The sequence below is a fragment of the Lampetra planeri genome, chromosome 18 (genome assembly GCF_965212315.1).
Source record: "Lampetra planeri chromosome 18, kcLamPlan1.2.h2, whole genome shotgun sequence".
Classification (NCBI taxonomy): domain Eukaryota; kingdom Metazoa; phylum Chordata; class Hyperoartia; order Petromyzontiformes; family Petromyzontidae; genus Lampetra; species Lampetra planeri.
The window spans coordinates 7,854,585-7,867,064 of NC_136124.1; the positions used below are offsets into that span (position 1 = coordinate 7,854,585).

A 12,480-nucleotide genomic window follows, 5' to 3' on the forward strand; every position below is an offset into this window, starting at 1 on the left:
AGCCCCGCACCGCGTCATCGTGAATCTCCCATCTCAGTGGCTGCACGCTGAAGTGACTGCTCTGTAATTATTCACCTTCTCACGTCACCCTCACCTGTACACGTCCCAGAGACACCACGTCCAGGAGACCAATCGAGTGGGCGGAAACTCTGTGGGTTCGGCAAATTTCACATATTTTTGATAACCTCTCACCCCAGTCTGGAATTGAACCGAGACGCCCGCGGTTTGAGTCGGGACGGCCCCGCGTGCTGACGCCGGGATCTGTGCAGAGAGAGAGAGAGCTCTCACCTGGCAGGTCTTCCGGGTTCCCTGCCCGTGCACGGCAGGACCAGGTGTGTGCATGTGTGTGATAAATACACCCACGTGTGTGCGTGCACAGTGAGCTTCATTACGCACACAGTAGGCGTGTTGGTGTGTCGGCTTTTATGTGGAGGTGGGGAGCCGTGTTGCAGCGAATAACACGCTTAGCTACGAACCCGGCGACCCGAATTACATTCTCGTTCACGGTCATCACCAGTGACGATAATCTGGACCAGTCCTGGACTATCTATCCCGGACTCGGCCTCAAATCCGTACCCTGGTGCTGTGTGTAAACATCGCCCCTGGGGAGACAAAGGCGGCCGAGCGTAGTTGCTGGTCACCGACTACCACGTGGGCTGTGTCGGCCTACATAGATGCTCGCTTACAACACTTGCCCCAGCAGTCTGTCAAGGCTACACGGGGGATATTTGTCTTTGTGTGTAGGTGTGCATGTGTGCCTACGTGTAGTAACGGGCAATGGGATTATTCTGCCTTTGGGATGTGGGATACCGCACTACAGACAGCGAATGGCTTGTGGTTCAAGAGATTTGGGACATCTTGGGTGAGCTTGCCTGCCCCGTGCGAAAAAACAATCGCCCTCCAAGGCGGATTATTCCGGGTTAAAAATAAATGGTTTTTTTTGGCATGTTTGCATTTAAAGAGATTCGAGATGCAGCTAACCTAGACGGGCTATAATGTGCCGTAGCTCAATAATGCATGCAGATCAAAAGCTAGCAGGCGAATGTGGTTTAATATTTTATTATTTTACAACACAACAAAATTAAAACAATGATCTAATAACCAGAAAAGTCGCTACACGCATCTAGCTGTCGTGGTGTAAGGGGTAGCACGGCTGCCGCTGAAGCTGGTGATTCCAGGTGCACGTCCTGGGATTATTTTTTGCTAATTTACAAATCACGCGATTACATCATCGAGTGTGTTTATTATCGCACGTGGAGCCCTGTGACGTCGTCACTGTTCGGTGGTCGAGTGGGGAGCACGTGGGGCTCAAAGTCATGGAGTCCTGCGTTCAAATACAACCTTTCAAAAATTAACCCGTAAAAGCAGTTTTTCACTATAAATCCTTCATATGCGTGGCGGCTAGAGTCCTCTCGTCCTCTGGCTTGAGATGGCTGCCACCTATGGGTCAGATGATTGCCTGCCACCATTAAGCAATTGGTAATTAAATATAAAAACAAATTCCTAAAAAGTGTAAAGTTATGGAAAAAAAATTTCACGAAAATAAATTGTCACGCACAACGAGTCTGTGTGCAAAATGTCAGCTCGATTGGATCACGGGAAGTGGGTTAAAAAACGACCGAAAGATTTGCACGGTCGTAAGCGCGCAAGCAAGTGAACTTAATATAAAGGAATTAAAAAGTTAGATTATTAGTTCGGCAAATTCAAGCACAAATGCAAACTGAAACACGTAATTTTATTTTTTATATATAAAAAAAACATGCAACGACAACAACGCCGATGTTGTAATAACCGCGACGTAGTTAACATCTGTGAGTCTGCGTGGTGTAGTTGGCCATCACGACTGCCTCCGAACCCGTAGGTACCGGGTTCAAATCCTGCATTCGGTTTTTTTGTTGATTTATAAATCAGGCGACGTCACCGCCTGTATTTACACAGCCATGTGGGCCACGTGCAATCACTCCACCACGCGGAGCGCCGTGCACGGGTGTGAAGAGTCGGTGGCGCGAGGCGATGAAAGACAAACCCGGAGTCGTGGAGGCACGAGGTTCCATCCCCGGCAAAGGTTCGAGGTGAATAAACACGAAGCGTAATTTAAGTGGCGTGTGTGTCCCTATTAATGTGTCTGTCCCTCCCTACTAACGTGTGTCTGTCCCTCCCCACTAGTGTGTCTGTCTGTCCCTACTAAGGTATGTGTGTCTGTCCCTCCCTACTAAGGTGTGTGTCTGTCCCTCCCTACTAAGGTGTGTGTGTGCCTGTCCCTCCCTACTAAGGTGTGCGTGTGCCTGTCCCTCCCTACTAAGGTGTGTGTGTGTGCCTGTCCCTCCCTACTAAGGTGTGTGTCTGTCCCTCCCTACTAAGGTCTGTCTGTCCCGACTAACGTGTGTGTACCTACAATGTAAATGTACTAACATCTCCCAGTTTATAAAAAGCAGGTGGAGCAGCCCACATCATGGAGACCTGGACCAGCTGTGAAGGAAACGTGGTGCAAGGGAGAAATATTTTTTTTGCATTAAGTGTTATTTTATTACAAATAAAATGCATTCATACCAAATATTTCAGCTGTAAGTCATACATTTTAGCAAAATCACCTGCCCAGCCTCTAAAGAGTAAGTGACACCGCTAAAAACAGTCATTGATATCCCACGGGGAGCATTGCCATTGCAGGAATTTGGCATTCCATTGGCGTTTTCATAAAAAAAAAATTACGACAAAACTAAACTAACCACACGATTTATTTCAGATAAATACAGTGAAATATTACAACTCGACTAAATTTAGCTGTTTAAAGCATTAAACCCCACAAAACGGTCAAGTCACTCCTATGACACACACACACACACTGCAAAAGGTCCTCACCCAGCAGTGGATTGACAGAAGTCCTGCAGCTGTACACACAGCGACCAGCAACAGGTTCCCAACGGAGGGCAACATCCCCAAACCGACTACATCCAACTGCCCACGTCTTTAATAAAAAAAAACATTAAGGGTTAATTGCGACGGGGTTTTTTTTGTTTTAAAGAAAAATACCACTGCAAGCAACACCAATTGTGTCTAACATGCAACACAGAACCCGAGGTGTGAAATCCCGTTGTGAAAATGACAGTGAGTGAACATTACGAAGACCATTCTCTCCCCGACCTCTCCCCTCTCACCTCACTCAACTCTACCCGTGCTCTCACCCAAGGCCGTAGCCATGCAGTCAATATTGGGGGGGACCAAATCTTCCAGGGGTTCTGGGGATCCCCCCCCCCCCCCCCCCCAGAAAAAAAAAATCAAAATTTTAAAACTAATTTCCTGCCTAAAATATTTAAAAATTCACAAACACAAGGGATGGACTTTTTTTTTTTACAACAATGTCTAATAGTGTATTGTATTACATTGCTGTTCTTTTCTTTTTTACCTTTTCTTGTTTCATTGTCTGTAATGGCAGAGATTATGGATTAATAAAGTACAACCATAACCACAATCATATAAACGGAAATCTATTTTAAAGCAATATATTGCGGGGGACCTTTTGAGCATGTTTGAATATTGGGGGGGATGTGTCACCCAATATATATTATAATTACGGCCTTGCGCTCACCTACCTAATTACCCGTACAATTCAAGTAACACCTGTGACGAAACCCCCCGATATCATCGGATCTCAAAAGCTAAGCAAGGATGAGCCTGGATAGTGCTTTAATGGGCGACCACCAGGTGCTCTAGGCTGCTTGGCTGTGATGGACAGCACAGAGCAGTGCAGAAGAAAAACAATAGCATCAACAGAACTCTACGTATGTCTCCCTGCGTGTTCAACCAACTCGCACTGAGCAGCTTTGCTGAAGTATGGTTAAACAGCGCCCACTGATCGACACACAGTGGGGATGTCCTCATTCAGCAGCGGATTGATAAGAACGGTCTGTGCATGTACGTACGATTAGTGGTGATTGTGTACGTATTATGATATTGTACGTGTTATCACGGGCTAGAGAAAATATGGACTGATGTGGTGCCGGAGGATGTCGAGCTGGGTGGACCTGCTGCATTATGGTACCAGCGGTGTCAAGGTCGGCCTCTGTGGAGGAGACTCGTGAAGGACACTGCTACTGGGCAGTTGGAGGCAGTCGCCTTTCAACAGCAGGGGACAGAGGAGCGACGCTCACAACAACGAGCGGAGCGACGGGCACCTAAAACGCCAAGTTGGCACAGTAGGGGGCACAGGTGGTACATCTTCCAGTAATCTCAGTCAACAGGTGGCACCTGCAGGGTCTGTCCCGTGACCTCCTTCCAGCGGACCATTTCACGTGGCCTCAAAGTGCACCTCAAAGTGCACCTAGCATGGCACAATCGTGGTGACGTCATCGCCACTTCGTGGTGAACGGCGACTATTATTAAATCCAGATTTCCACGTGGTTAACATTACGTGGTCAACATTACGTGGTTAACATTACGTGGTCAACATTACGTGGTTAACATTACGTGGTTAACATTACGTGGTCAACATTACGTGGTTAACATTACGTGGTCAAACATTATGTACGAGTTGAATGTATAGAGGTGGACCTTTGTACACAAACGCAAAGAAAATAAACAAACATCCTTCGTATAGCCTCAAACTTTTGGGGCAAGTGCTGTTAGCGGGTAGCACATATGAAGGCCGTCACGCCACACGAGGGGGTGGGTTAGCCAGAACCACGCCCGACCGTCTTTGTATCCCTCGTAGCGATGTTTACACACCGAGGCCGAGTCGACCTAGCAGAGGCCCAGGACCGGTTCAGACAATCGTCACTGGTGTTGGTGGCCGTGACTCGGAATCGAACTAGGGGTGCCGGGTCGATAGCGCAGCGCACTGCTGGGTATGTAAACACATACCCAGTAACACCTACACTCACTGTGCACGGAGTATAACGAGATTGAGGAACCATGACTCCTCTTAATGAGATACACACAGAGCGCATCAATGGGGCTTTACGATTTTCAATGGGTGAAATAAACTATTCCGAAATCAACATGAACACCCTGTGCCAAGCTTCACACCTCCTTCCCCGATTCACATCCCGGCATGGAAGCGTCACTCAGCGCGGATACATCTCAGACATCAGCACTGGGGAGGCGGCAACTTACGCTTCAGACGGCTCCAGGTGCAGGGCCTCTTTAGGCTCCAGGTGCAGAGTCTCCAGGCTCCAGGTGCAGGGCCTCTTTAGGCTCCAGGTGCAGAGTCTCCAGGCTCCAGGTGCAGGGTTCCCAGACTCCAGGTGCAGGATCTCTAGATACTATACACACGCAGCTCTGTTTCATTCTTCAATTCCGCCCCGCACCGCGTCATCGTGAATCTCTCATCTCAGTGGCTGCACGCTGCAGTGACTTCTCTATAATTATTCACCTGCTCACGTCACCTCCACCCGCAGACGTCCCAGAGACAACGCAACCCGGAGTCCAATCGGATCTGTGGAAACCCTGCGGTCCGGGGAACTTCCCATGTTGTCCGTAACCTCTCACCCCAGTCTGGAATTGAACCGAGACGCCAGCGATTTGAGTCGGGCCGGGCCCGTGTGGCGACGCCGGAAGCTGTAGAGAGAGAGAGCTCACCTGGCCGGTCTTACGGGTTCCCTACCTGTGCGTTGACAGGACCACGTGTGCGTTGTCAGGACCACGTGTGCGTTGTCAGGACCACGTGTGCGTTGCCAAGACCACGTGTGCGTTGCCAAGACCACGTGTGCGTTGCCAGGACCACGTGTGCGTTGCCAGGACCACGTGTGCGTTGCCAGGACCACGTGTGCGTTGCCAGGACCACGTGTGCGTTGCCAGGACCACGTGTGCGTTGTCAGGGCCACGTGTGCGTTGCCAGGACCACGTGTGCGTTGCCAGGACCACGTGTGCGTTGCCAGGACCACGTGTGCGTTGTCAGGACCACGTGTGCGTTGCCAAGACCACGTGTGCGTTGCCAAGACCACGTGTGCGTTGCCAGGACCACGTGTGCGTTGCCAGGACCACGTGTGCGTTGCCAGGACCACGTGTGCGTTGCCAGGACCACGTGTGCGTTGCCAGGACCACGTGTGCGTTGTCAGGACCACGTGTGTTTGTGTGTACAGAGAAAAGCACTCAGACGCTCGCATAGAGTAACATGCAAAAATACCTAAAGATCCCCCGTATAGCCCTAACAGACTGTTGGGACAAGTGCTGTTAACGAGTGCCGGCACGGAACAAGGGTGGCCATAACCACGCCCGACTGCCTTTGTCTCCCCAGTGTCGATGTTTGCACACCGCGCCAGTTACTCATTTGAGGCTGAGTCAACCTACGTGATGCCCAGGACCGGTTCAGACAGTCGTCACTGGTGTTGTCGGCCGTGAGCGAGAGTCGAACCCGGGTCGCCGGGTTCGTAGCGCAACGTAGAGCAATGAATCCATGGCGATGCTCAACCAATCGTTTTCCGGAGCAAAATACCTGAACGTCAAAAAAACAAACGCCACGACGGTGCGAGGAGCGAAGCTGCCGGCAGCTGCGTGTTTCGAGCAGCCGTCGCGGTGGAAGTCGAGGGGGCCGCGGTGATGCGGGTGGCGATGCCATCCACCACCCCCTCGGGGAAGGCGTGAACTCGCACCGCGTGAACCACGTGGCCTTGTCCCGCGTGAACCACGTGGCCTTGCACCGCGTGCACCGCGTGAACCACGTGGCCTTGCACCGCGTGCACCGCGTGAACCACGTGGACTCGCACCGCGTGAACCACGTGGCCTTGCACCGCGTGAACCACGTGGCCTTGCGCCGCGTGAACCACGTGGTCTTGCGCCGCGTGAACCACGTGGACTTGCCCCGCGTGAACCACGTGGCCTTGCACCGCGTGAACCACGTGGACTCGCACCGCGTGAACTCGCTCCGTGTGGGTGGACCCTGCCCACTCGACACACCACGCAACCCAAGTGCACTCACATTTAAGAATCGCCCACAGATGACCCAACTAGAAAATCACGCTACAGCACGGCTATTGTCGCCCCCTGCTATGAATCTCACTAAAACCAGATCAGCCGGAATGCGTCCGATCGCGTTGGGTGTCAGAAGCTAAGCGAAGGGATGAGCCTGGTTAGTGGCGAGTACCGGGATGTGGCAGTACAGCAAGTAGGCTCACTTCGCAGACGATGCAATACATGGGATGTGCGCGCGTGTGTGGATTTAATCTGTCTTCGCAGAGCTTTGAGTGCCATCTCCTCTCGGCATCCTTAGGATTTCTCAAGGTTCTCTGGTTTCCTCTCACGTGCCAAGCAATCGAAGATGGAATTGGCTAATGGATTCCCAACGTAATTACAACAACTTTATTATTATTATTACGGGGCTTGCGTCATGTGTTTCACACAACGGTTAATGGCGTTGGCAGCGAGAGCGCGGGGTAGGGGAGACGTCACGCGGCAGGTGTCGCGGTGGCCGTGATGTGACGGCCGGGGAGCGGTGGCGCAGCGGTTAGCGCGCTGAGCTACGACCCCGGCGATCCGGGTTCTATTCCCGCTCACGGTCAACACCGGTGACGATTTACGTGAACCGGTCCTGGGCCTCCCCCTAGGTCGACTCAGCCTCAAATGAGTACCTGGCGCGATGCGATCAGGCGTGATGCTGGCAACCCACCCCCTCGTGTGCCGTTCCGACCTTCATAGGTACTTGCCCTAAAAGTATGTTAAGGCTATACGGGGGATCTTTGCCTTGTTATGTGGTTTAATGGTCTTAGCCTTCGCCTGCTTTTTTATCGGCGTCAGCATCAGACTCGTACACAGGGCCCAAAAGGAACTCGCTTGTCAACCCCCTAATGGCCTGGCTTGGATTCGGCACCTTGTCAAAAAACTTTCCGATGTATTGGCTGAAACAAAAGTTAAAGTTCTCAACATTTTGTAACCTAAAATGTGGGGTGCCCAAGATGTAGAATTTACATAATTATGAATTTTAAATAAGATATCTCATTCGAATTCAGCGCTCTTTCAAGCCTGCGAGCAGGAGATCAAGGGTTTAAAACGAGGTCTCGGAGAAGACGCAGCACAATTTTGATTTAAAGCTTTCGTGACTGCAGGGATTCATATTCTTGGTTCTTTCGGTAAAGTCATGTCGAAGGGAAACAATAAATAATAATGAAATATTATTTTATTTAATAAAATAAAATAAAATATTATTTTATTATTATAAAGAATAATAAAATATTATTTTATTATTTCCCATCACGTCGAAGGGGAAACATAAATAATAATGAAATATTTTATTATTATAAATAATACAATATTATTTTATATTATTATAAATAATAAGAAAATATGATTTTATTATTATAAATAATAAGAAATATTATTTTATTATTTCCCTTCTACGTGACTTTACCTAAAGAACCAAGAATAAGCAGCACAATGTTCCTTTTTTTTAAACCTCTGGTCCACTCGTTCAAACCTGCACATCGCTAGCACCTGCAACCATAACAAATGGCCCATTACACGAACCTCAGCGTTGTTTGGCGATTGAACGGTTTCAAAGAAATGCGCGCACAGAGGAGACACAACGCGCGTCGAAACGCCTCGCAGTCACCCCGAGGCGCATTGCCTGCTCCCGCTCAGCACCCTTCCTGGGCTGATGAACACGGCGAACCGATATTGTTTTCGATAATCAATACATTTAATTGCATTCCTCCACGCCGCTCGCCCCCCCCCCATAAAAAGCATGCATATCTGGGGCATAAATTGTACCCACAAAAGAGTGGTTAACACCGTGTGATCTCAAGCTGACTCCAGGTTACCTGATCAGGGTTAAACAAATGCTGCACCGGAACACATTGATCCGAAAGTGATTTTGGATGCTGGATCTCAAAGTGTGTTTAATTGCCAATTAAATATACGCTTCGTGAGTTTATTAATGTATGTACCTACCCGCTTGTTGTCTCGTCTGAAGCCCCATGGGCTGCTTGAGTAGCGCCTCCCAGCTGCTGAAATTTCAATTGCGCCTGCGTGTTTGGTGTCACGTGTGGCCACATCACCCGAAATGCACCCAACCTCGTCAGATCTGTGTGACTGCCATGCACAGCAGGGTGTTACAGGCTGCTGCAAGGCTATGCGGTGAGGAGCAGAAGGCAGTACAGCAAAAGTGCATAATTGTACGGTGATTATACGCTTCCCACCTCCACCGACTCACACTGAGCAGTGTGGTGAAGGGTGGTCGGTGTGACCTGCAGTTGGAGGTCCTCTGCCACCCGTGGGTTGACAAAGGGCTACACGTGCACAGTTTTGTGCCACCATCCACGTGGCTCTGGCTGTCATTATTTATCCGCTCGTTCACACTGGGAATACTCACCGAGACGCAGGGCTCTTGTTCGGGAGGGTCCTGCCAAGTGTTCCCAGTAGGGGGCGATGTTGCTGCTGCGTCTGATCCCAATTGAGTAAATTGCAGGTAGTTATTGCAGCATTGGGCGGTTCGGCTAATACCAGGGGTTTCAGCTATGGGAAGTAACCAGAGAAGCCGGATAAAACCCCATGGCGAACAGAGTGAGAACAGAGGGAAAACAGAGGGCGAATAGAGGACGAACAGAGGGCGAACAGAGGGAGAACAGAGGGAGAACAGAGGGCGAACAGAGGGCGAACAGAGGGCGAACAGAGGGAGAACAGAGGGAGAACAGAGGCCGAACAGAGGCCGAACAGAGGCCGAACAGAGGCCGAACAGAGGCCGAACAGAGGCCGAACAGAGGCCGAACAGAGGCCGAACAGAGGCCGAACAGAGGCCGAACAGAGGCCGAACAGAGGCCGAACAGAGGCCGAACAGAGGCCGAACAGAGGCCGAACAGAGGCCGAACAGAGGCCGAACAGAGGCCGAACAGAGGCCGAACAGAGGCCGAACAGAGGCCGAACAGAGGCCGAACAGAGGCCGAACAGAGGCCGAACAGAGGCCGAACAGAGGCCGAACAGAGGGAGAACAAACCACACTCCACAAATAAAGGCGCCAGAGTCGGGCATCGAACCCAGGCGCCCTTCTCGCCACCGTGCTACCCTGCCGCACATAAAGCCTCCCAAAGCAGTGGCGCCGCGTGGTTGGCATGAGTCCTGGTGGGTTCTGGGGGGGGGGGGGGCTGGTGGGTTCCTGGGGAGTCCTGGGGAGTCCTGGCGTAAGGAATAATGGGGCTCTGTGTTCCCACCCCCCCCCCCCTGCATACCCCGACACATGGGCTCCCCAGGCCCTTGTTTCTCTCCGTTGCAGTTACACCGCCTGCACACTCGGCAGCTCTGGGCCACCGTCCCAAACACTTCGGCCCCATTTCGCCGATGGGGCTCTCGCTGAGTAACCGCACGGAAATGTTGATGGAATGGGCACAAAATCGAACGTAACGATGGGGAATGATGAGCGACGTGGTGAGTGGACAAAGAGGGGGCCCTCGATGGAGCAAAGCAGCCGCCTTCTGCACAAGCGCGTAGCTCATTCCCGAATGAAAACGCAGTTTTACTCCAACGAGCTGACGTTATTGCTCTTGGCCACCACTGTGTGTGTGTGCATCAGCAATATTTTGATTCCCCTCTGTGTTGTTAGATATATTGTGTTTGTACATGTGTGTGTGTGGGGGGGTTGTTGTGTGTGGCAGGGGGGGTGGTATTGCAGCGGTTAGCGCGCTGTACTACGAACCCGGCGTCCAGAGTTCGATTCCCACTCACGGCCAACACCAGTGACGATTATGTGAACCGATCCTGGGCACCCCCTAGGTTGACTCAGCCTCAAATAAGTACCTGGTGCTGGCCACCCACTTCCCTCGTGTGCCGTGCCGGCCTTCATAGGTGCTCGCTAACAGCACTTGCCCCAACAGTCTGTTCGGGCTAAACGGGGGACGATTATAATCCGAACCAGTCCTGGACTATCACTAGGTGGACTCGGCCTCAAATCCGTACCCTGGTGCTGTGTGTAAACATCGCCCCTGGGGAGACAAAGGCGGCCGAGCGTAGTTGCTGGTCACCGGCTTCCCACGTGTGCTGTGTCGGCCTACACAGGTGCTCGCTCATAGCACTTGCCCCAGCAGTCTGTCCATGCTACACGGGAGAGGTCTTTGTCTGTGCAATGTATGCGAGTGAGTACGCAGATCATTATTAAGATTTATTAAAACATGTCGCATGGAAAACTCCGCCGAGATAGGACATCTCGTTTGCGAGGGTGTCGATTGACACACGCGAACGTAAAACACGCGGTTTTTTTCCATCGATAACTTACACGGTTTGCATTTATACAAGAAATGTAACACCCCCGTCTAACGCATCACTGCGCGCTGACATGCAGTGAGTCGTGTCCATGGCATCTGGCACCCAATGCTGTGCCTCCCCTAGGTCAACTTAGCCTTAAATAAGTAGTGTCCCTGTTGCGATGCACAACCGTCAATCATTAGCATCATCATCATCATCATCTTCGGTCAATGTCTATCCACTGCTGGATGGAGGCATTGCCACACAGTCGCCATCCCTCGTGGCCCTGCGAAGGAAGACGCAGTCCATATCACTCCCCACGCGCGGTGCACGGGCTGCTCTCACTAATCCAGCTCTGACGGCGGTACTGGTCTCGTGTGCGTCATCACTATTGGGGAGACAAAGACGGCTGGGTTTGGTGTAACCCCACACACCGCCCCCTCGTGTGCTCATCCAGCCTTTAATAGGCGCTGTCTAACAACGGTTGTCTCCCAAACGTCTCTAAAGATTATACAGGAAACGTGCAGCTGTGTTTAGTATGAATTCTCGCGCTTACATTGGCACACACAACACACACACGAACACACCACACACACATCACACGCACACACACCACACACCCAACACACACACAACACACCACACACAACACACACGCAAATAACAATGCACTGATGCACTCCAACATGTTTTGGCCCGAAGTGAACTCGAATTTGATGCCGAACGTAGCAAAAAAAGAAATATATATAACGCTAACGATGGGAGGTAATGTTCATCACGATGGTGGTAATGTTCGTGAGCATGAACGGCACCGGGGCTCGGATCAGCCGCCTGACGTCGTGGGGGGTAACGCGCCGCTCGCTCCCCGGCTGGGGGGCGGATGGCACGCTGCTGAGCCCCCCCCCCCCCCACGCGCGCGTTCATCTCTCCATGGATGGGGTAGCGTGACGCTGAGTGCGCCGCGCTGCGAACTCCGGCCACCCGAGTTCGACTCCCGCCCGCGGCCACAAACGCCACTGAAGATTTACCTGAAGCGGCGTGCGAACATCGCAACACTCGCGCGCCGCGCCGGCCTGCATAGGTGCAGCTCGCTAACGGCACTTGCCCCAACAGTCCGATAACGCTATACGGGGGATCTTTGTCTTTGTGTTAGGGAGGCCGACTCCGGCCTGAAATTAGCGTCTGTTGCGGTGTCTAAATATCAGCAATGGGGAGAAAAAGGTGGCCTGGCGTGGGGGGTGGTGGTTCACCCCGCCCCTTGTTGGCCACAGGGCGGAGGTGACCGTGGTGGTGACCGTGGTGGTGATGGCGGTGGTGATG

General features: G+C 51.6%; 1 protein-coding gene across 2 annotated transcripts in view; it reads right to left on the bottom strand.

Annotated features, from left to right (window-relative positions):
• Positions 1 to 1,043: 1,043 nt before the first annotated feature.
• The window catches only part of LOC144723595 (uncharacterized), a 128,352-nt gene continuing 116,915 nt past the window's right edge, over positions 1,044 to 12,480 (bottom strand). Inside the window, exons 6-7 of one of the 2 annotated variants that reach the window (XR_013586232.1) lie at positions 3,381 to 5,258; positions 1,044 to 2,469 (exon numbers count right to left, since the gene is read on the bottom strand). Coding sequence is in view for 1 of the 2 variants with exons in the window: in XM_078602453.1 (XP_078458579.1) it covers positions 5,106 to 5,258 (153 nt within the window). In the remaining variant the exon portion in view is untranslated. Of the gene's footprint in view, positions 2,470 to 3,255; positions 5,259 to 12,480 lie in introns of those variants that run through there. The other variant, XM_078602453.1, reaches the window with a different exon arrangement.